The sequence below is a fragment of the Bos javanicus genome, chromosome 19 (assembly GCF_032452875.1).
Source record: "Bos javanicus breed banteng chromosome 19, ARS-OSU_banteng_1.0, whole genome shotgun sequence".
In the NCBI taxonomy this organism is placed as follows: domain Eukaryota; kingdom Metazoa; phylum Chordata; class Mammalia; order Artiodactyla; family Bovidae; genus Bos; species Bos javanicus.
The window spans coordinates 36915121-36938342 of NC_083886.1; the positions used below are offsets into that span (position 1 = coordinate 36915121).

A 23222-nucleotide genomic window follows, 5' to 3' on the forward strand; every position below is an offset into this window, starting at 1 on the left:
CACAACTTTGTAGAGCAACTACACTCCAATAAAAATTAATAAAAAATAAAATAAAACAGCTAATACAAATATATTCAAGTATTTAAAGGATGTATGAACACAATAAAAGGAAAAATAGCAACTAAACAGAACAAAACCAAAGGTCTAGTTGAAAAGATCTTCTCAAGCTGGAAAATATCTGAAATGACAAATTCACTAAATGGATTTAACAGACTGAAAAAACTACATACTGTATTATTGTATTTATATGACATTCTGGAAAAAGCAAATCTATAAAGACAGAAAATGGATCAATGCTTGTCACGGGGTAATGGAATTAGAAGATGAAGAGAGAATGCTGACTATCACGGGGTATAAAAGAACTTTCTGAGTGAAAGCAATGTTCTGTATCTTGATTACATATATTAATTGTCATGGGCTTACATGACTATACCTACTAAACAAAATTTACAGAATGATACTTTAAAAGGGTGAATTTCAATATATGTAAGTTATACTTCAATAAATCTACTGTCAAAATATAGTGATAATGTAATGAATCTCTAGGAACATTAAAAAAAATTCAGTACAAAAAATAAACATACCTTAAAATACTTTTAAAGGTACACAAGTTCGAATTAATAAAATGTTTCAATATAAAATCATTATTTTAAAATATGTATTTCCCAGTTCTGTTCAACTGCAAGAGCCTAGAAGTTGTGGAAAACAGATGATTTACCACATACCAACAAACAAGCAAGTGAACAATAATATCATTGATCATACTTGGACAGTGGGATTCCAAGTTTTTTGTACTTGTGTTCTCTCTCTGCTCCCTCATAATAAAGTTTAATCATTTTCCAAGAACAATTCTTTTATGATTCAAAATGGAAATCTGACTACCCAACAAGCTGTTACAGCCAAAGGTTGAAAAAGTCAAAATAAAATACACTTACTCTTCTTTAAGTCTCTTCTGAAGCTCATCTTTCGAAAGCTGATTTTCACTGGCGTTTTTCATCATATCTTTCCGAAAACGATTGTTCATCATGTCAACCCTACAAAAAAAAGTAGAACGGTATGCTTTAGATAACTTAAAGAATTAACATTAACAGTTGTTGCCTTTAGTATTTGGAGCAAACAACACAGGCCAAGATTTATAAGATGTGGAACATCTCAAATATACGTTCTTCATTCTTCCAGAAATAAAAAGTAAGTCTCTAATATTTCAGGTCACCTAATTCACCCTCTGGTGAGCTATTTCAAATTCATGACTTCTCTAGACACAGCTTACAGCCATTCACCAAAATTAATTCCAGGCAAATCACCCAAACCTTAAAATACTATGAAGGAAAAATATAGGTAAATATTTTTCTCTCTGATGCAGAACTTTTTACTGTTAAAATCAGAAGAAAAAAAAAAGACTTCACTATATATATACTTGACTATTCTGTGCCAAACAATATTAAAACAAACTTAAAAGCAAACAAAAAGCGAGAAGATGAGTTTCTCTGGTGGCTCACAGGTAAGCAATTTACCTGCAGGAGACTCGGGTTGGATCCCTGATCTGGGAAGATCCCACATGCTGCGGGGCAACTAAGCCCGAGTGCCACAATTATTGAGCCTGAGCTCTAGAGCCTGGCAACTGCCACTACTGAGACCATGAACCACAACTACAGAAGCCCACACACCCTAGGGAAGCCACCACAATGCGAAGTTCGCACACTGCACTAGAGAAGAGCCCTCACTCTCCACAACCAGAGAAAAGCCCAAGCAACATCAAAGACATGGCACAGCCAAAAATAAAGAAATAAAATTATATAGTTTTTAAAGCTAGAAGATAATGTGCAATAAACTTGACATTAAAGGGTTTGAAATTCTCAATTACGCAAGGAGCTAATATACTAAAATCATTAATAAACAATCTCATTCTGCCACAGGCAACAACATGGATGAACACTACGTGAAATAAAACAGACATGAAGAAAAATGCTGCATGGTCTCACTTATGCGTGGCCTCTGAAGAGAAGGACAGACAAAAGCAAAGAGTGGGATGACGATTACCAGGGGTGAGAAGGTAGACGAAACAGGGAGATGCTGGTCGAAGAGTACAAAGCTGCAGTTGTGTAGGATAGAGAGCTAATGCAAAGCATGACTACAGTTAATATTACACACTGGAAATTTGCAAAGTGAGGAGATTTCAAGTGCTCTCACTACAAATAAAAATGGTAACTCTTTGAAGACATGGAAATGCAATTAATTTACATGACTGCAGTAATAACTTCAGTATGTATATGTATAGCAAATTACCATGTTGTACACCTTAAACACATTCAACTTTTATTTGAAAAGTAAACAAAATGAAACAGTGTTTAGTAGACAAAACAAGCAAAGACATAACAGAGACTACTTTTAAGAAATACCAATGACTAACAAAAACTGATGTATCTTCTCAACAAAAATTAAGTAGGTATTTCCCACCCATTAAACTGACAAGGTCTGAAAACAGAAATTACGGTTTTCAAAAAGGAGTAAAACAAATACTTTTCAATTGAAAAGTAAACTGGTAGAACTTCAGAGTCAGCCTGGTAGTAATTACCAATAACCCTAGAAATGTCTCCTCTTTGATTAAATTATTCTACCTCTGAAAGACTGGAGCCTCATCCTCTGCTTCCTTTTCAAACCTACCCTCTTTCCTCACTGCATCCTCATCCTCACCCCCAACTCCATCATCGCTGCACTCCTTCAAGGGGGCAGCAGTGCAATATCTGGCATCCAGTTCTAAGAATAAGTGGTGGCAGAGTTCAATAAAGAAGTTCCTTTGCCCCAGTGATGTTGTATATTTGTCCGTCTGTGGCTTCAACTTCTGGCCTTAGATTTCATAAATTCATTTTCTAATTTAAAAGAAGAATCTTCCTTTAATTTTAAAAGAAAAAGGTTTATGCATAAACATGCCCATCTCAACATTAATTTAAAAAAATAACTTACCCAACAACAGCTATGTAAATTATGGTTAAATCATATAATGGATTATAATACATCCATTATAGTAGTCTTTAAAGTGTTTATAAGGTGTTTTTTTTTTTTTTTAGGGAGAAATGCTTGTAATACAGTACATTCTCCCTATGCGTGTGTGCTTCTAAGTTGTTTCAGTCGTGTCCAACTCTTTGCAACCCTTGGACTCGGAACCCACCAGGCTCTTCTGTCCACGAAATTCTCTAAGCAAGAATATTGGAGTGGGTTGCCATGCCCTTCTCCAGGAGATCTTTCCAACCCAGGGATCAAACCCGTGTCTCTTACATCTCTTGCATTGGCAGGCGAGTTCTTTACCACTAGCACCACCTGGGAAGCCCATGTAAATTATGGTTAAATCATATAATGGATAACATATCCATTTTAAAGTGTTTATAAAGTTTTTTTTTTAACTAGGGAGACATGCTTGCAATACAATACATTCTCATCAATTAAAGTACATACTGTGCATGATGGCTAATTTTTTTTAGTCTTTTCTCCATTTTAGGCATGTGTGAAGAGCTCTACGTGTACTATTTAATCTCAAGAGCCTTCTGATATAGTTACTATCTCCATTTTACAAAGGAGAAAAGACAGGTTCCAAACTGGCCTGTAGTCAGTTAGGAACTGGCCAAACTGGGAAGCAAACTCAGGTCTGACCCCCAAACACTGTGCTCTCTTAGCTTCTCTGTGGAGCACAGAAGAGAGGAGAGATGCACGCCAGCACGCTAACAGTGGTTCTCCCTCGGCGATGGGATATGAATGACCTTTGCCATATACTTTCCAGTACTTTTAAAATCTTCACAGAATCACATATTCAGAAAGAGAATGTTCTTAAAACCTGAAAAACAACTTCTGACACATCCAGAGGGATTCCAGAAAAAAGTTAGGCAACCTACATCTCCTCATCTTCATCTTCTTCATCCAGCCAAACTGGCTTCTTCTGAGGTAGAAAATTATCTTTTGCTTCCTTCTCCACTTCTGAGTCATCTGAGTCTTCCTGTACTTGAACCTAGAGAAGACAAAATACCCACAAGCACTGAGTCTTTCTTATCTCATGGTGGCAGACTTTGTAGTTACACTATTTGTAGAATGCTTTGTTTTTATGGCCCTCTGATCAAATTATGGGACAGAATGCTACCACAGCAAATGCTAGAGGCAGAACAGAAAACCAGGTTAGAGATAGAGAAATGCACCACCCACTGGACAGGTGAGGTAAGATAGAACAGTCTAGGAGAAAAAGTCAACTTGCTGAGAAGATCAAAAAAGACAAGCGTAAAAGGTAAGTTAGATAAAAGACCAGGGAAAATCACAGAACTACACAAATCACAGGATCAGAGGCAGACTGACACCAAAAATAAAATAACATGATTGAATGTCATGACTAAACCATATTTCATATTCTTAGACACACTTCTCTATTTTTCTTAACTGTTCTTGATCCCCTACCTACTTAAGAAACTTTATACTATACAATCAAATCTAAATCTAGACCACAGAATTTACCCTGAAGTGAGCTTGAGCTTTCCCAAAACCACGATAAGTTGCTAAGTCGTTTCAGTCCTGTCGGACTCTATGCGACCCCATAGGTGGAAACCCACCAGGCTCCCCCGTCCCTGGGATTCTCCAGGCAAGAGTACTGGAGTGGGTTGCCATTTCCTTCTCCAATGCATGAAAGTGAAAAGTGAAAGGGAAGTCGCTCATTCATGTCCGACTCTTAGTGACCCCATGGACTGCAGCCTACCAGGCTCCGCCATCCATGGGATTTTCCAGGCAAGAGTACTGGAGTGGGGTGCCAGTGCCTTCTCCAAAACCACAACAGGTATGTTCAAATGATTTATACCTGCTCTATTACTAGCCTATGATCCTTCAAAGCCCAATAAACCCCATTTCACAGTTTCTTTTCCTGACTGGGAAACCATCACATACTTCAGCATTTTCCCAGTAGTATTTCTCTATCTCCCAGCTAGATTCTGCAACCTCTCCCATAAGCATCCAAAGGATGTTCTGGCAATCAACTGATACTTGTTACGTCTGTTTCTTTATCAAATTGAGTAATTCTCAGGAAGGCTTTGCTCTTCTACCCTATGTATTATTGTATAGGCTCCCTCTACACAAATTTAATCTTCCTTTCTTGAATGTCTTTTTATTCTTTCTCATTTCACTGACATAGTTGAGTTTTATCTTCTGCCTCTGCCACTGGTATCTAACTCCAAAAAGGCAAGGATGTTTGCCAGTTTTTGTCCATTGCTGTTTCTCTTCCAGTGCCTAGAAATTGCCTAGGACTTCCTATCTTGGAAGATAAGCCAGATAAAGGATTTTTTTTTTTTTTAAAGCGTGCAAAAAATTTATAATCATTATAATCAATCAATCATGCAGGGTTTTCACCGCCAGGAAAAGAATCTGCCGCCAAATTGGCTCACAAATATTTAAAAGACGAATACAAAAGTTGGCCAGTCAATCACTTGGTATGATTGTTAAAACATCAGACAAGACTCCCAGGCCTGTGCACAGGAATTCTAATTCCACAAACAGACTGCCAGTCCTGTGCCCAGGAATTCTGATTTCGCAAACGAAGCGGAACTCCTGAATCACTGCATAGTACTGAGGCAGGTGATGCAACGACTAAGGGAGAAAAGACAGTGGGGATGAGCCACAAAAGATGCTCACGATTAAAACAGTCTAAACGAGTATGAGGGCTTCCCAGGTGGCGCTAGCAGTAAAGAACCCGCCTGCCAATGCATGAGACTTAGGAGACGCGAGTTCGATCCCTGGGTCTGGAAGATCCCCGGGAGAAGGCATGACAACCCACTCCAATAATCTTGCCTGGAGAATCCCATGGACAGAGGAGCCTGGTGGGCTACAATCCACAGTGTTGCAGAGCTGGACAGGACTGAAGCGACTGTGCGCGCGTGCGTGCAAACCAGTATGTATTGAGCGCCTATTGGATACCTGGCGCAGCGGCTCCCAAGCGGGCGAAGAAAGGCGCGGTCTCCGCCCTCCCAGGACTTTAAAGCTGGCACCCCAAGGCGCCCGTGTTCCCGGCTCCCTACCACCTGAGCGCTTCCAGGCACCGCTCCCGAGCGCCCAGGCTCCGGCCCCGGGGGCTCGCAGCCCACCGCGGGCCCAAGCAGCGCGAGGTGGCCTCCCTCACCAGCGGGACCCGCAGACGCCGCAGCAACGCATCCTCGTCGTCCTCCACGTCGCCGAAGACCAGCTCCTCCAGGCACCGCTCTGCTGCCGGCTTGTCCTCCTCTAGCATCAGACGGTTCCGCAGTCGGAGCCGGTTCTCCTCCTCCTCCTCAACTGAGATTGCAGCGGGCGCCGCGCGCGGCCAGGCCAGCGACTTTTGCTGGCATGAGGAGGCAGCCTTTCGGGGCGGCCCGCCCCACCGCGCTCCGGCTCTCCGGTCCGGCCTCACTTGGGTCTTACTGTCCTGTCTCACTCGGCGCCTTCTTTCCGGCGGCATCTTTGGGTTTGAGAAGAAACGCAGGCCCTCACGTGGAATCGCACTGCGCATGCGCTGAGGCCGCAGGTGGCCGGAAGAAGGCTGCACCGCCTTTGAGCACGTGACCAACACTGTGTTCTTGTGTAACGCCCACTCCCCTCACGAGCCCCTCCCCGTGTGGGAGTTCCTCCGGGAGGACCAATTTTCCGGGTGGAGGGGGTAGCGGCGTGCCTGGAGTGGAAATTTTTTTTCCAACATCACTTCGCAGCTGTAACTGATTGAAAGGATATAAAGAAAGCTATAGATGACAGGCTGAAACTTTTACTCTTTTTCCTGGCTTTTTAAGCATTCGACTTACACGAGCCTCAATCGCCTTTTCCACCCCTTCGTCTTGGTACGACCCTTGGAGTACGGAGCCTGCAGAGGGTCCCACGCTGGAAGACAGAGAGGAGGGTATGTAGGGAAGCGGGCCAATCGGGGCGCGGGTCACGGCGCAGGCGCGTTGAGGAGGGAGGGCTATGCTAATATTGTTGATATCCTGGGGCCACCCGAGTTAAAGGGGGGAAATCCGGGGGCTGCCGTAGCCGCCACCAGTCTGGTCCCAGCCGGGGCTCCCTTGTAGTCGCCGTAGTCCCGGGGAGAGGCGCCTGCCCCCAGCTCGGGAGGGGGCGCCGCGGGCCCGGGGAGCGCGGACAACCCCTACCCATGAGGCCCTGATGGAAAACACAAAGGATCTGGTGAGAGCCGAGCGCGGCAGCTGCTTTGTGTGCCAGATGGGGGGGACGCCCGCAGCTCCCTGACCCCAGGAACCCGTGCAGCCCCCTGACCCCGCTCCCAGGCCTGCTTCTCCTATCCCACGCCCCCTCCACCTCCGGAGCCCCCCTCCCCCTGCCGGCCGTTAAACGATTGGGGGGTGTCCCCTCCCCCCACTCCCCTCAGCCCTGGACTCCTCGGGATTCTCTCTATCCCCTTCACTATCTGGAAAACAAATTTTAGAAGAAAGTTCTTCTCTTCATTCCACCCCACCCCACCCCCCTTAGCTCTGGCTGGGGGAGAAAGACTGGATTTGAGACTTCCTTTTTTGACCGCCCAGGGTCGGGGAGTGGAGTCCTCACGTCTCCCGCGGGGCAGAGTTTGGGTGCTTTGCGTGGGAGGGCGCCTTCAGGCTGTGGGGCAGGCGCCGCGAGGTGTTCCGCACGTGGAGGTGGAAAAATTGAAAAGGGGCGGAGTGGGCACGTGTGGGAGGGAGAGGTGGGAGTGGTGTTTGGGAAGTAGTCGCCTTTTAAAAGGGTTCTAATTTGGTGGGCTTTTATGACCATTGTATTCTCTTTTGTGAAATAAGAATCCTAACATTTCAGAGTCGGAGGAGACATTAGAGGTCACCCAAAGCCGCCGTCCCCTGTGCAGCCTCCCTGACAAGTGGTAGGTAGCCTGGCCTCTGCCTAAACCCCTCCAAACATTGAGCGCTCGCTGCTGCCCAGGAAAGCCCTTTCTGTTCAGTTGTTATGATTGTTGTTTGCTTATCCCTATTAGACTTTTCAGTCTCATTCATGTCTTTGTTAAGTGGATTCCCCTTTTACTTCTCAAATTTTCTCTCACATCCTCCTCACCCACCCCACTGCTCATTGGCCTATATTTTGTGTGCCAGAAAAGAACGGCCAGGAAGTGGGGGAAGGAGGGCTTACGAGATAGTGAGGGCTGGCTGAAAACTTGGCTTAGGTCAGTTCAGATGTGCTGGCTTATATGTCTGAGAATGGATGCTATTTTTCTGCAGGAAGCTTGGAAAATAGGATCTAGGGATTTCATGGCTGTTTTCTCTCGCTATTTTTTTTTTTTTTTAAGTTATAAATTTCAGGATCCTGTCCCAAAGCACATTTCTGTATGTCTAAGTAACTTTTCCTAAGGATGCCTAAAATCACCTCTTGGAGATTGTACCAAAGCCTATAGGTAGAGGGATAATCAGAAGAACTGCACTCCTCTGTTTTTCTTTCAAGCTGGGCTTCCTTCTGAAGGCCCCTCCTTCACAATACTTTCTCTATTTTTTTTCCCCCGGTTTTTAATGAGATTTGAAACTTTTGCAATACTTTATAATCTTTGCGTAGAGTTTGCAATATTTTTCATGCTCCTTACATTGGTATGCAGCAGTAGTTACCATACAGTGGTTGAGATAGTTCAGTTCTACTACTGTCACTTAGCATTTTTCGAATATTCTTCTTCGTTTGGTGAGCTGTGCTGCTTCCAAAAGTTGTTTTATTGGCATAGGAATCTTGGGGGCACATGTTTTCCTCTTCCTAATATGGTGAAGTGGTAGTCAAGACATAACAGATAGAATGTAAAAGTAATGAATCTGGTGGGCTTCCCTGGTGGCTCCGTGGTAAAGAGTCTGCCTGCCCCTGCAGGAGATGTAAGTTCAATCCCTGGATGGGGAAGATCCCTATAAAAGGAAATGGCAACCCATTGCAGTATTCTTGCCTGGGAAATACCATGGACAGAGGAGCCTGGCAGCCTACAGTCCATGGGGTCCCAAAAGAGTCAGACACACAACTTAGCAACTAAACACCACCACCAATGAATCTGGTATAAAAGCCAGAGAATAAATTTCACTTTAAACTCCCAGCCCCCTCTTGAAAATATTAGGGCACAGAAATTTTTTTCTCTCCCTTTCTTAGTTTGGAGACTGTTGCTCTCCAAGTATTTTAATGTGCTTATGCTGTATTTTTTTTTTGTTTACCTCAACACCAGTGAGTGGTTAGAAAGAAAATAGCTGTCTTTTTTTGTACCACCTCCTTCTCTGAATAACAAGTAGCTTCTATTTATATAGAACACCATACTCTGGGCTCCTGGGTGCTTTGCACATTATGGCAAAAACTGTCTTGAGTAAAGATCTGTTCATAAGTATCTTATGTTTAAGACAGTTTTTTACCTGTCCAACTTGTTTATTTTATACACACTTTTTTATATACACTTTGACACGTACTTTCACTGAATTTAATCACTAAAAGTTAACAGGGGAGTGAATACTAGATAAGTGATAAAAGTTAATGGAGCTGTATAATTCTATCTTGAAAGTTTCCATTAATGTGGAGTTCCCAAGTTCCTGTTCACTTTAAATGTGAATTGTCATGGCTTACGTTGACTGACTGTGGAGATATTTGCATCGTAAACATACTAGACAGGAACAACTGGTTTTATTTTTAAAGAAGGTACTATATTTTTATGACTGATGATATGTTGATTTAATTAGTGTATAAACCATAGGTGTTCAGAGGCTTCAAACCCTCAGTTACATTGGAAATTAAAACAAATTATTTTAAATGTAACATAGTAGTCAAAGGGAGGTAAAACTATAGCTCAGAAGTGAAAACAGCATACTAGTTTTGTAAATAATAAACTACTAGATTACTAAAAGCCAAGCATTCTCAGTGGTTTGAGTAACCACATCCTAAAATTAGAAATCATTATTCTTTTGGTTGCTCCTTTGTTTCTCAATTTTTCATCTTTAAAATGGAATGTTTGCAAAAGAAAATCTAACTTTTTCACATTTATAATGTTAAGAAAATGTATGATTTAATTTCAGATTCAAAAGAGAAAAACATCAGGATGGTAGAAGAGGAAGGACTTAACAGTTAAACTAAAATATGCCTCCTAACACTAGTATATTCTTAACTGTCCAAGGCTACTTTTAATTTTGTATAAAACTTGCAAAATAGTTTGATTTAATCATGAATTTTAAATACTTTTTTTTTTAGAAGTTTTCTTCCCACAAATTTAGAATTTCTCTTCTTTCTTTACTGCAACCCACAAGGAAGGGTGGAAAGAAAATCATTCCCATTTGAATAAACCCTGAAGTTGAGGGGATGAAGTGATACAGTATGAGGGGCACTGGCAGACTGGGTTAGCATTTCACTTCTGCCTCTAAATAACTTCGTAGCCCTTGCTGGACAAGATTCTGTGCCTCAGTGTTCTCATCCTTAGAGTAGAAGGGTTGGTCAAGAATTAACAGCCAATAGAACTTTCTGCAGTGATAAAACTGTTCTATATCTGTGCCATCTGTATGGTGGCCACTAGCCACAGGTGTCTCTTGAGCTCTTAAAAAGGTATCTAGTGGGACCAAGGAACCCAATTTCCAATCTGATTTAATCAAGTGTGGATTTAAATAGCTACATGTCTGCCACATTGGACATACACATAGAGGACAGTGTTATATACACATTATAAACCTCTCTCTTACAGGTTATGATTCAGTAGGTCTGCAGTGGAGCCTAGAAATGCATGCTTCAGAAAAGTTTTTATCAGACTGGTTAGAGAAACACTGTATGAGAAGATTTCTGAGGCGCTTTCTAGTTCTGACGTTTAGGATTGATAACTTAAAATGTAGCAGAGTGGAAATGAGCTGTGGACAAAGTTGTCAGACTGGCCCGGCTCTTGCTCTGCCACCTCCTCACCTGTGATCTATCAAGCTTCATTTTCCTCATCTACGTAAGGGCCAAACATCAGTCCTGCCTTCCTCCCAAGGTTTCTATAAACCTCCAGTCAAATGTGATAACCGCTATGTAGTAAAATGTGAGCTGCTATAAACTGTAAAATGTGAAGATACCTTTACAGAATGCCTTTTTCTTTTTTCCCTTTTCACTGTATTATCTAATTCATACTTATAGAACTAGTTATATACAATACTCATTAATTTAGTAATTTCTTGTCCTCCCAACTATTTGGGATAGTTTATAGTCTAGTGTTAGGACATGCATATAAAGTTTAACACTTCTTTGCATTTCTGGTATTCAGCATGATTTTTGTGTATATTACTCAGTACATATTAGATAATACCATTTATTCACTTTACTATTAGACTTCAAAACTTTAATTAGTTTCAGATTATTTTATATATCAGAGAAATAACTCACTTGATTGTGTTTCAACTGTCCCATTATCAATACCCTATAGTTACTATTGTTAGTGGTTGTACATATTTTGAGCAACCAGCTACAAATATTTTTTTGAAAGATAAACACCAAGAGAATGTCATCATTTTACATCAATATTTTTAGGTATATCAAATTAACATGATGATGAATAACCTATTTAACCTATTTTTGTTACATTAAGATTAATAAAAGCTCTTGTTTGATTATTTAACATACATTTAGACTTTAGCCTAGCCTTAGTATGAATTCTGTTATTTGGATAGAATTGATACCTAATATGAATGATCTTGAAGACCATCTAGGTTAGTGCATTTCAGGCTTAATTTTGATGAGGTCATTTTATTTTTAATTAGCTTTTCAAAAGATTCATACTTAAGGATTCATAACTGTCTTCTGAAGAACTGAAGGCCCATTCATACGAATTATTTTATTTTTCAGACATCTTCCTGTGTGGTAAGTGGTGTTTTCCTTATCTAGAAGAGAAGGAAATTGAGACCCAAATAATTGTTACATCCAAAGTCCTAAGTAATGAAGTACCAGAACTTGAACCCAAAGAGATAGAAATTTATATTTTTTATATATCAAAGATAACTTCCTTTTGCTCACTGTAGCTTTACATTTTAGAATATTGTCATGTAGAATACTGTCCTATCCTTCTCTGGGTACTTTTCAGTTTCTCTGGGTGGGATATTCAAGATATTATTGCTTTCAGTTTTAATGATTATATCACCGGGATAGATATGTTCTCTCACGTTGAACTTGTGGGAAACAAAAGCCCAACAATCCCAAATCTTTACTGTTTATTTTTGTCCTAATAGTAAGCTTAAGAAGCATGAAGGCACTTAAGTTTAGCCCAGTAAATTGTATTTTGATAGGGGAATGAGGAAGAGAAGAGCAAGAACTGAGTAGCTCCATAGCTTCTCTGTGTCATTACAGAGTAAATATTAATTCTTATTTTGAACTTCATCAGTTTACATGTACAACTTTCAAACTTAGGATTCTGGGAAACTTACATTCCATGGTTAAATATAAAACTTTGACAATTATATGGGCCACTGTACTCTATTGGTATGGATAATGGAGAATTGGTTTAACTTTTGATTAGTTTATTCATACTGAGATTATATTATTAATTTGTTATTTAGTCGATAAGTTGTATCTGACTCTTTTGTGACCCCATGGAGTGTAGCCCATGGGATTTGCTAGGCAAGAATACTGGAGTTGGTTGCCGTTTCCTTCTCTGGGGGATCATCTTGACCCAGAGATCAAACCTGCATCTCCTGTATTGGCAGGTGGATTCTTTACCACTGAGCCACCGGGGAAACCCTATACTATTATTTATGTGTGCTTGCATTTAGAGTCTCAAATGTTTTCTGTAAAATTTCTCCTGGAGAGGTTTACACTTTTATTGGAACCTGTGGGTGATTATATGAATAAGTTAACGGTTATACCTTTTAATTCCTTTGTAGATTGTATAAGGAGGAAGTTTCTTCAGGGAGACCATCACGGTAGGAAAATGAAATTCTACTACAGTTTGTGACTTCTTCCTGTATTTCATCACTATGAAAACCTCTTTTTTGTTTTATTTTTCATTATAGAAGTGTTACATACTTGCTATTTAAAAAAAAGAAAATGAAAAATATGGAAAAGTTAAAATTTTTTATCTTCCTATCCCATTCTCACCCTGTTAGTAGTTTAGCTATTCCTTCCAGAATCTTTCTAAATATATACATAAACATATATATATCAGGCTCCATGTATACCAGCACACACTGTTTCTTTTAATAAAAAATGAGTCATATTACTCATATTTGGCAATTTATTTTTTTTCAATCAGTATTTTACCTGTTGTTAATCATCCACCTGTTGTTAATCATAACCTAAAAAATGAAGGTTAGATTGCCTTCATTTTTTTGCAGTTACGTTATTACTATAAGAAATAGCCTTCCACATGGATTCTTGTGTCCCATGAGTATTTCTGAAGGATGGGTTCCTTAAAGTGGAATTTCCTGGTCAACAGACATACTCATCTCATAAGCAATACAAATTACTTTCCAAAAAGATGGCATACATTTGCCTTTCTATGTGAATATATATGAGTGCTTTTTCTCTCATACATAAATTTGCCAATGCCAGATATCATCAGTCTATTTTTACCAGTTTATTAAATTTTTTAGAGGTAGTTAATAATAAAAATTTGCTTTTATTTTTGTAAAATAAAAGATCCCTTGCAGCAGTCTTTTCCCAGTTCAGCTTTTATGAGACAGTTATTTTTAATTCTTTTATTTTTGATTTAGTATCTATCTCCATAATTCTAAATAGTAAACTTCCATTACCTGGTATATGGGTTTCAGATACCTTGTTTTGACATCTTCTGTGCTGGATGAGCAGTTACCATATATGCCCTAATATTAGGCAAGGTTTCCCCATCACCTTATAAGTCATCTCACCACCTTATATTTCAAGTCTTGAGTGACTGTATGAGTACCTAATGTGATTTCTCAGTTTTATTTTGAAGAACAAAGTGTTCAAATGTCATATTGCCTCAAACAATTTTATTTGGTCTTTGTTTTCTGTGCCTGTAGAAGTTAGAACCATAATTAAGAAAGAAAGAGAAAAGAGGTTAAAATTGAACGTAAATTTAAGATTATTCCCTTGATTCATTGCTAATGTTCATTTTAGCTGTATGACCTTGAGCAAATCACTTAATCTGTTTGAACCTCTGCTTCCTCATCTGTAGAAAGGGAGTAATAATATTTGTAAGGATTAAATGCATTACTTCATATTAACTGTTTAGAATGTCCTTACCACATACTAAGAATTGTATAAGTATTAGTTGTATTATTAATCATACACACTATCCTTGCCTTCAGCATTAAGAAACAAATTAGCACAACCTTCAAATTACCTTAAAGTAGAGAAATCAGATTCCAAGAGATCCATCTGACTGTGTAAAGAGTGGGAAAAGGAAGTATTAACAGGTTTATTGATAGAGTTTAGGGTCATGGAAGGCTTAAATGAAGCACAAAAATTCCACTTCCAAAAGAGAGAAATTCAGCACTTAAGTTCCAAAGTACTGAACACAGGCTTACCATGCTGCTTCCAGGCCTCGGTCCCTTTCATACCTTTATTCCTTTCTTTTTCTTAACCAAAAAGTTTTTCTTATAAATTTTGGGCAAACATTAAAAAAAAAAAAAATGAACACAGGTTTGAAATCTGATAGTTCACAGCTCTAACCACAGAGAAGAGCTACAAAGCAAGCAGTACCAGAATTGGTAACTTGAAATGATCAGTGCTTCATAGGGAAGAAATGAAGACATAGGACTTAAGAGTCATGGATAAAAAGAAGGAGGAAGAGGAAAAAAATAATCTTTCAGAAAAAGAAAGAGGGTGTTCTTGAACTGGGAACTCTGACCGTGAAGTGAATAGAAATAGAAAAGAGTAAATCACATCCATTCAGAACTCCCATAAGAAGAAACAAACAATGTGAGTGTATGGAGCTGATTACTATCTCTCCTTATCCCCAGAAAAAGAAAAATGTGAGGCAGAAGAAAATTGATACAGTGATACTCAAAATGAAATAAAACATCTTAAAATCAGTATTTGGAGACAAAAGTGAGGAAAAACACCTTCACTCAAATAGAAAACAGAACAGAAAGGAACAGAAGACAGGAAAAAATAAAGTCGGATTAAACTGAGAAAAGAGAGGGAAAAATTGTAACAGAAATGAGGTCTAAGTAACAAATTGCCAACAGACAAGAGCTAAGTCGCTTCAGTTGTGTCTGACTCTGTGTGACCCCAGAGACGGCAGCCCACCAGGCTCCCCGTCCCTGGGATTCTCCAGGCGAGAACACTGGAGTGGCTTGCCATTTCCTTCTCCAATGCATGAAAGTGAAAGTGAAGTCGCTCAGGTTGTCTACTTGAAAGTTATACAGTCGTGTCTGACTCCCAGCGACCCCATGGACTGCAGTCTACCAGGCTCCTCCGTCCATGGGGTTTTCCAGGCAAGAGTACTGCAGTGGGGTGCCATTGCCTTCTCCAACAGACAAGAGAGTAAAATGCAACTATGATAAAAGGCATAGAAGAAAAACAGGAAGACCAAGAGAATGACAATTTCAATGAAAGATGGGTCCAGAAAGTCTCATGTAATTGGTGTCTCTCAAGAAGGCAAAAGAATAAAAGCATAATATTTAAAGCCATAATCCAAGAAAACTTTCTGGAAACAAAAAACTTTCTGAATTTTGAATACATCAAAATTTCATACCATAAGATAAATTCCAAGATAGTAAACCTATGCAACTTTAAAGATTCTGAAAAATTCTCAGGGCCTCCAGGCAAAAAGATGAAGTGACCTACAGGGGCCAGAGAATTAGAATGGTTTTGGATTTCTCAAAAGCAACATACACAGCAAGAAATAGTGTAGTGTCACCAACTAAAAATATTGTCAAATTGGATCAGAAAATTAAAACCCGTGTTATAATAGACAAAAAGCCCTTGAAACAGCTAAAAACAAAAAAAAAAACGGACAAAGATATACTAGGCAAACAGATATACTAGGCAGACAGCAGGATTGGCAGTGCTGATAACATGTCAAACCAAAAAGCTTTGAACAAGGCAAAGACAGTTTATAATGCTAAAACTACAATTCACAACAGAGATAAAATAGTTATATATGAACCAAATAACACCAACAATCTGTAAATCAGAAGCTATAAAAAAGATGGAAGTAGTGAAAAGAAGCACTAAAATTTCAAGACTTTAATACTTTAACACTAGATAGTTGTTGTAGACAAAATATAAGAATATGGAAAATCTAACAAGAAAATAAGGCAAAGATCTTCAGGTATGTCTACCACTACATCCTAAGAAAGACTATATTTCAAACACCAAGTATTCACAAAAATCATTGCTAAATGAGGAAAAATCACTAGGTTCCATTCAAGAACACAAAAGCAAACCAAAAAGCAAAAGGGCACTTCCATCTTTAACTTTAGTGACCTATTATATGTTATAAAGTCTTGGCAAGAATGTTCATAGCAGTTTTATTCATAGTAGTCAAGTCTGGGTGGAGAATGGATGGACTAATATATTGAGAAAGTTGAGTATTACTCAGCCGAAAGAAGCAATGAACCATTGTACATGTAATAACATGGATAAATCTCAAAAATATTGTGCTGAGTGAAATAAATTAGATACCAAAGATGTCCATACAGTTTTATTCCATTTATATAAAATCTTAAATATATGCAGAATTAACCAATTGTGCTAAAACTGCAGGGAGGAGAAAAACAGACTGGAAAAGGACATGAGAGAGTTTTCTAGAGTGATAGAGAAGTTCTGCATCTTGATAGGCATTCAAAATCATGCCTCAGTTTAAAAATATTAACTTGGGTAAAAGGGGAATGCAAACAAAGTACAGAATTTATAAAAAATAACAATAATGAAAATACTGCATATGTATCAGAATTTGTAGAATATACTTAAAGCCTTGAGCAGAGGAAAATTCATACTCCTAAATTATCAGTCAGTTGTTAAAGGAAAATGCAAATGTGACTTTTAAAGGTTTTCTGGGCTTTATCAGCAATTGATACATTGGACAGCATCCAGTCTAGCAGTTAGAAAGGCACTCTGAAAAGCTGCACAAGGCCAAGAGATTTTGATAGACCAAAGTGAGCAAGGGGAACAAGGAAGTTTTACTAGACATTTACTGATTGGTTAAAATGGTGTTACTTGACTTAATGGAGCAAAAAGAGGTCTTGGAGCTGCCTCAAGTAATTGGTGCTGATTTGTGCCTAGGTTGACCTAGGCCTGTCTCTTCCGGAAGAGCTGAGTGTAGAAACTTAACCATTAAATTTTGGTTTTCTGACTTGGGCCTCAGCGTGAGCAACTCCATCTTGGGCCTCATCTGGTTACTTTGTTGTTGTTCAGTCGCATAGTGGTCTCAGACTCTTTGCAACCCCATGGACTGCAACATGCCAGGTCTCCCTGTCGCTCACCATCTCCTAGGGCTTGCCCAAGTTATTGTTCATTGCATCAGTGATTCCATCCAGCCATTTCATCTTCTGAACCCTCTTCTCCTTCTGCCCTCAATCTTTCCCAGCATCAGGCACTTTTCCAAAGAGTCGTCTGTTTGTATCAGATGACCAAAATACTGGCACTTTAGCTTCAGTCCTTCCAGTGAGTATTCAGGGTTGATTTCCCTTAAGATTGACTGGTTTGATCTCTTTGCTGTCCAAGGGACTTTCTGGAGTTTTCTCCAGCACCACATTTTGAAGGCATCAATTCTTTGGCATTCTGCGTTCTTTATGGTCCAGCTCTCATAACCATATGTGACCACTGGGAAGACCATAGCGTTGACTATGTGGATTTTTGTCGGCAGAATAATGTCTCTGCTTTTCAACACACTGTCTAGGTTTGTCATAGCTTTTCTTCCAAGGAGCAAGTGTCCTTTAATTTCATGGCTACAGTCATCGTCCGTAGTGATTTTGGAGCCCAAGGAGAGGAAATTGTCACTACTTCTACCTTTTCCCCTTCTGTTTGCCATGTAGTAATGGGGCCAGATGCCATTATCTTAGTTTTTTTAATATTTAGTCTTAAGCCAGCTCTTTTCACTCTCCTCCTTCACCCTCATCAAGAGGCTCTTAAGTTCCTCTTTGCTTTCTGCCATTAGAGTGGTATCATGCGCGTAGCTGAGGTTGATGATGTTTCTCCCGCCTATCTGGATTCCAGCTTGTAACTCATCCAGCCCAGCATTTCTCATGATGTGCTCAGCGTGTAGGTTAAACACGGTGACAGCAGACAGCCCTGTTATACTCCTTTCTCTGTCTTGAACCAGTTAGTTGTTCCATACAGGGTTCTAACTGTTGCTTCTTGACCCACATACAGGTTTCTCAGGAGATAGGTAAGATGATCTGGTATTTCCATCTCTCTAAGAGCTTTCCACAGTTTGTAATGATCCACACAGTCAGAGGCTTTAGCATAGTTGATGAAACAGAGATAGTTGTTTTTCTGAAATTCCCTTGCTTTCTCTATAATCCAGCGAAGGTTGGCAGTTTAATTTCCAGTTCCTCTTCCTTTTCTAAACCCAGCTTGGACATCTAGAAGTTCTTAGTTTGCATAATGCTGAAGCCTGGCATGCAGGATTTTACCCATGACCTTACTAGCATGGGAGATGAGTGCAATTGTCCAGTCGTTAGCACATTCTTTGGTACCGCCTTTCTTGGGAATTATGTTGAGGATTGACCTTTTCCAGTCCTGTGGCCACTGCTGGGTCTTCCAGATTTGCTGACATAAGGAATGCAAAACCTTGATGGCCTCATCTTTTAGGGATTTTGAATAGTCCTGCTGGAATTTCATCATATCCACTAGCTTTATTAACAGCAGTGCTTCTTAAGGCCCACTTGACTTCACAATCCATAATTTCTTGTTCTGGATGACTAACCATATCATTGTAGTAATTTGGTTCATTAAGATCTTTTTTATACAGCTCTTCCATGTATTCTATCTTTACTTGATTTCTTCAGCGTCTACTAGGTCTCTACCATTTTTATCCTTTATTGTGCCCATCTTTGGGTGGAATGGCCCCTTGATGTTTCCAGTTTTCCTGAAGAGATCTCTAGTCTTGCCTCTTTTTTTTTGTTTTCTTCAATTACTAAGCCCTGTTCATTGAAGAAGGCCTTCTTGTTTCTCCCAGCTATTCCTTTGGAACTCTGTATTTAATTGGGTGTACCTCTCCCCTCTCCCTTGCTTTTCACTTCTCTTTGTTCTTCTGCTATTTGTAAAGCCTCCTCAGATAACATCACTTTGCCTTCTTGGTTATTTTAGCATAGTAAAAATAAAAGATTGAAAATAAATAATTCCCAACTCAGAAACAAAAAAGAATAGCAAAGTAAGCCAAAGCAAAACACAGAAAACAAAAGAAGTAATAGGTAAATGTAGAAATAGAAATTTTTTTGTTAGAAATTAATTTGTTAAAAAGCAGAGAAAACTGTATGTAAAATTGATGGGTCAGTCCTGGACCTTCATATTGAAATTCACAAAATAAGTAAACCATTAGCTAGTTTAATCAAGGGGAAGAGGAGGATGCACAGACATACAGAATGCATAACAAAAGGATAATTTGATACAAAACACATTGAGAAAATCATAAACAACTATTTTGCATACACTATGCAAATAAATTTGAGAACCTAGATGAAATGGATTATTAGGAAAATATAGTTTCAGAAAATTGACCTCACCAAAGATTAAAAAAAAAAAAAATACTTGAACACTTTCCATAGAAGAGTTGGAGAAATTATCAAGTAGGTATCCTACAAGTAGCTTGCCTGGTGGCTGAACCAGTAAAGAATCAGACTGCAGTGCAAGAGACCTGGGGTCTACCCCTAGGTCCAGAAGATCCCCTGGTGAAGGGAATGGCAATTCTCCAGGAATTCTTGCCTGGAGAATCCTGGAGGAGCCCGGCAGGCTACAGTCCATGGGATCGCAAGGAGTCAAACACGGCTGAGCAACTAACACCTATTCCACGAAACACCAGACCCAAATGATTTCACATAGGATTCTGTGAAACCTTTAGTGACCAATGCTACACAAATCATTTCAGACCATAAAAAATGAAGGAAAACGATCTAAGTATTTTTATGAAGCAAGACTAATAACCAATTTTTTGACCTGATAAAAATAATGCAAAGAAATGAAAATCAGACATTTGTGAATGTCAATGCAAAATGCTAAATGTTGTGCAATCTCTAGCGCTGTATTCAAATATATTGTGATAAAGTAAGGTTTGTAGTAGGAATACAAGAATGATTCAGTATTTGGAACTCTACTGATGTATAATTTACCATATTAATAGCTCTAAGGAGAACAGTCATATTTTCTTTTTAGATGCTGGGTAAGTCTGTGACAATAGGAAAGATCTATTCCTTATAGAAATTTTTAAGAAAACAAGAATGGATGGATTCTTCCTTAACATGATTTTCATAAATATACATGCACCATATACATATATACACACACCTTAATCCTAAAACTAGCATCTTAGTAGGGAAACACTAAGATCAGAAAGAAAGGGTGTCCCTTGTCTCCACTGTTTAACATTGTACTAGAAGTGTGAAGCAATCAGTTAGGAAAAAGAAAACAATTATAAGCATAGTGGGAAAGAGAAGTTTCTTTGCAAGTGACATGATAGTTTATCTGAAAAGCCCTAGAAAATTAATGACAAAACTTTAAAAATAACTTTGTAAGATTGCAGGATATAAAATGATACACCTTAGTGTACTCTTGATAAAGGTGAAAGAGTGGAGTGAAAAAGCTGGCTTAAGATTCAACAATCAAAAAACAAATATCATGGCATCCAGTCACATCACTTCATGGCAAATAGATGGGGAAAAAATGGAAACAATGACACTTTATTTTCTTGGGCTCCAAAATCAATGTGAACGGTGACTGCACAAATTAAAAGATGCTTGCTCCTCAGAAGGAAAGCTATGACAAACCTAAACACTGTTTTAAAAAAAAAGGCAGAGACATCACTTTGCCATCAAAGTTCCATATAGTCAGAGCTATGGTTTTTCAAATGGTCATGTACAGATGTGAGAGTTGGACCCTAAAGAAGGCTAAGTGCCGAAGAAATTAACACTTTTGAACTGTGGGGTTGGAGAAGACCCTTGAGAGTCCCTTGGACAGCAAGGAAATCTAACCAGGCAATCCTAAAGGAAATCATCCTTGAATATTCATTGGAAGGACTGATACTGAAGCTCCAGTACTTTCGCCACCTGTTGTAAAGAGCCAGCTCACTGGAAAAGACTGTGATTCTGGGAAAGATTGAGGACATGAAGAGAAAGGAGCAACAGAGGATGAGATGGTTGGATGGCATCATTGACTCAATGGACATGAGTTTGAGCGTACTCCAGGAGATAGTGAAGGACAGGAAAGCCTGGTGTGCTGCAGTTGATAGGGTCACAAAGAGTTGAACACCACTGAGGAACTGAACAACAATGTGCTAAATAAATAAGTCAACAATATAACAAGGAAAAATTGCACTTATATTAACCACAAAATATGCTTAAATTCCTAAGATGATGCAGACTGTAAAACACATTTCATATTCTTACTTAAGACGTCTCAGTATTATGAAGATGTCACTTCTTCCTAAGTTAGTAAATCTAATGAGACCCTAATAATACCCAACAATTTTACGATACAGAGCTAAATTAGTTAGTACTGAAGTTCATTTGGAAAAGTAAAACATGCAAGAGTTTTGAAACATTAAAGGGAAAATACATGAAATAATATAAAGTTTAGATATGGAGACAACTACATATGGAAACCTGATGTATAAAGTGGTGTTTCAAAGCACTGTGATAAAATAGACATTTTAGTAAAAAGGGTTACTACAACTAGGTAGTTGGGGAAAGATAACGTTAGGTCTATTCTTCACCTCATTTTTTTGTGTGCTTAGTTGTGTGTGCTTAGTTGTGTTGGACTGTGCGACCCCATGGACAGTAGCCCACGAGGCTCCTCTGCCTGTGGAATTTTCCAGGCAAGGATACTGGAGTGGGGTGATATTTCCTACTCCAGGGGATCTTCTGATCCAGGAATCAAACCCATGTCTCTTGTGTCTTCTGCATTGGCATGCAGATTCTTTACCACTAGCACTACCTAGAACCCCCCTCTTCACACCATACCTAAGAATAAACTCTGGATCAGTGATACAATTATCAAAAACTACAAATAACATATATAGGTGAATTTGGAAATTTTTCTGTGATTCAAGATCAAGGTACATTGAAAGAAAATACTGATAAATTTTACTACATTAAAAAATTTTAGTTGCATGACAAAAAAACTATAAGCAAAATAAAAAATTTGCCATATATAACACACAAGGGCAAATTTAGGGTAAATTCCTAAACACAAAGTTTTGAGTAAACATTTGAAAGATTAAAAACACTGAAAAAAAAAGGATAAAAGATAAGAACAGACAAATCCACACACATTTACAAGAATGATAATGGCTTAATGTAAAATTGTATTGGTTTATAATACCAGTCCCCACTAAAAAGGGTGAGAGCTCCTTGGAGAAATGGTTGATTTCAGAGCTGGAGCAGTGTAGGTTTAAAATAATACTGGATTATCTTGATATCCCAGAAAGTAAGGCATTGTCCAAAATGGATGTGGGCATGTCAGAATGACGTGGAGTTAGTTCAGAGTGATCCTAGTAGCCAAATCTGGGGTGATTTGAACCCCCAAATAATTAAGGACAGTAATGAATTATAAACTATGCTATGAAAAAAAAAAAAATAAACTATGCTATGCTAAGTCACTTCAGTCGTGTCCGACTCTGTGTGACCCCATAGACGGCAGCCACCAGGCTCCCCTGTCCCTGGGATTCTCCAGGCAAGAACACTGGAGTGGGTTGCCGTTTCCTTCTCCAATGCATGAAAGTGAAAAGTGAAAGCGAAGTCGCTCAGTCGTGTCCGACTCTTAGCGACCCCATGGACTACAGCCTACCAGGCTCCTCCATCCATGGGATTTTCCAGGCAAGAGTACTGGAGTGGGTGCCATTGCCTTCTCCGGAATTATAAACTACTAGGGGAAAAAAAAGGAGTTAGTGAGCTCATACTGATAATGAGTAGGTAGATATATAAAGGGGATGATGAGAGAGTTTCCTACTGACTGGTAAGAGAATACTAGAATTAGAAAATCATTTTGTGACATCATAATGTTTGGTTCTGCAGGAGCTTTTGGATGCCTGAGTTAGGGAAGAGAAGGGTGGAATTTCGATGAGAAACAGTATTTGTTTTAAATGTGTCCCTAAGATTGCTTATTAATTTCAGGGAGAAGTATGTAAGGTAAGT

The 23222-nt window shown here is 39.1% G+C and overlaps 2 protein-coding genes across 11 annotated transcripts in view; one reads left to right on the forward strand and one right to left on the reverse strand.

Annotated features, from left to right (window-relative positions):
• The window catches only part of UTP18 (UTP18 small subunit processome component), a 58360-nt gene extending 51748 nt beyond the window's left edge, over positions 1 to 6612 (reverse strand). The window contains exons 1-3 of the mRNA XM_061391339.1: positions 6143 to 6612; positions 3888 to 4000; positions 936 to 1034 (exon numbers count right to left, since the gene is read on the reverse strand). Coding sequence (XP_061247323.1) covers positions 936 to 1034; positions 3888 to 4000; positions 6143 to 6508 — 578 coding nt within the window. The 5' untranslated portion in view covers positions 6509 to 6612. The remainder of the gene's footprint in view (positions 1 to 935; positions 1035 to 3887; positions 4001 to 6142) is intronic.
• Positions 6613 to 6760: 148 nt separating this feature from the next.
• MBTD1 (mbt domain containing 1) overlaps positions 6761 to 23222 on the forward strand; it is a 67930-nt gene continuing 51468 nt past the window's right edge. For 2 of the 10 annotated variants that reach the window (XM_061391327.1, XM_061391331.1), the window contains exons 1-4: positions 6905 to 7173; positions 7795 to 7858; positions 11715 to 11814; positions 12831 to 12869. The gene's annotated coding sequence lies outside the window, so the exon portion shown is untranslated. The other 8 variants (XM_061391324.1, XM_061391328.1, XM_061391329.1 and 5 more) reach the window with 7 other exon arrangements.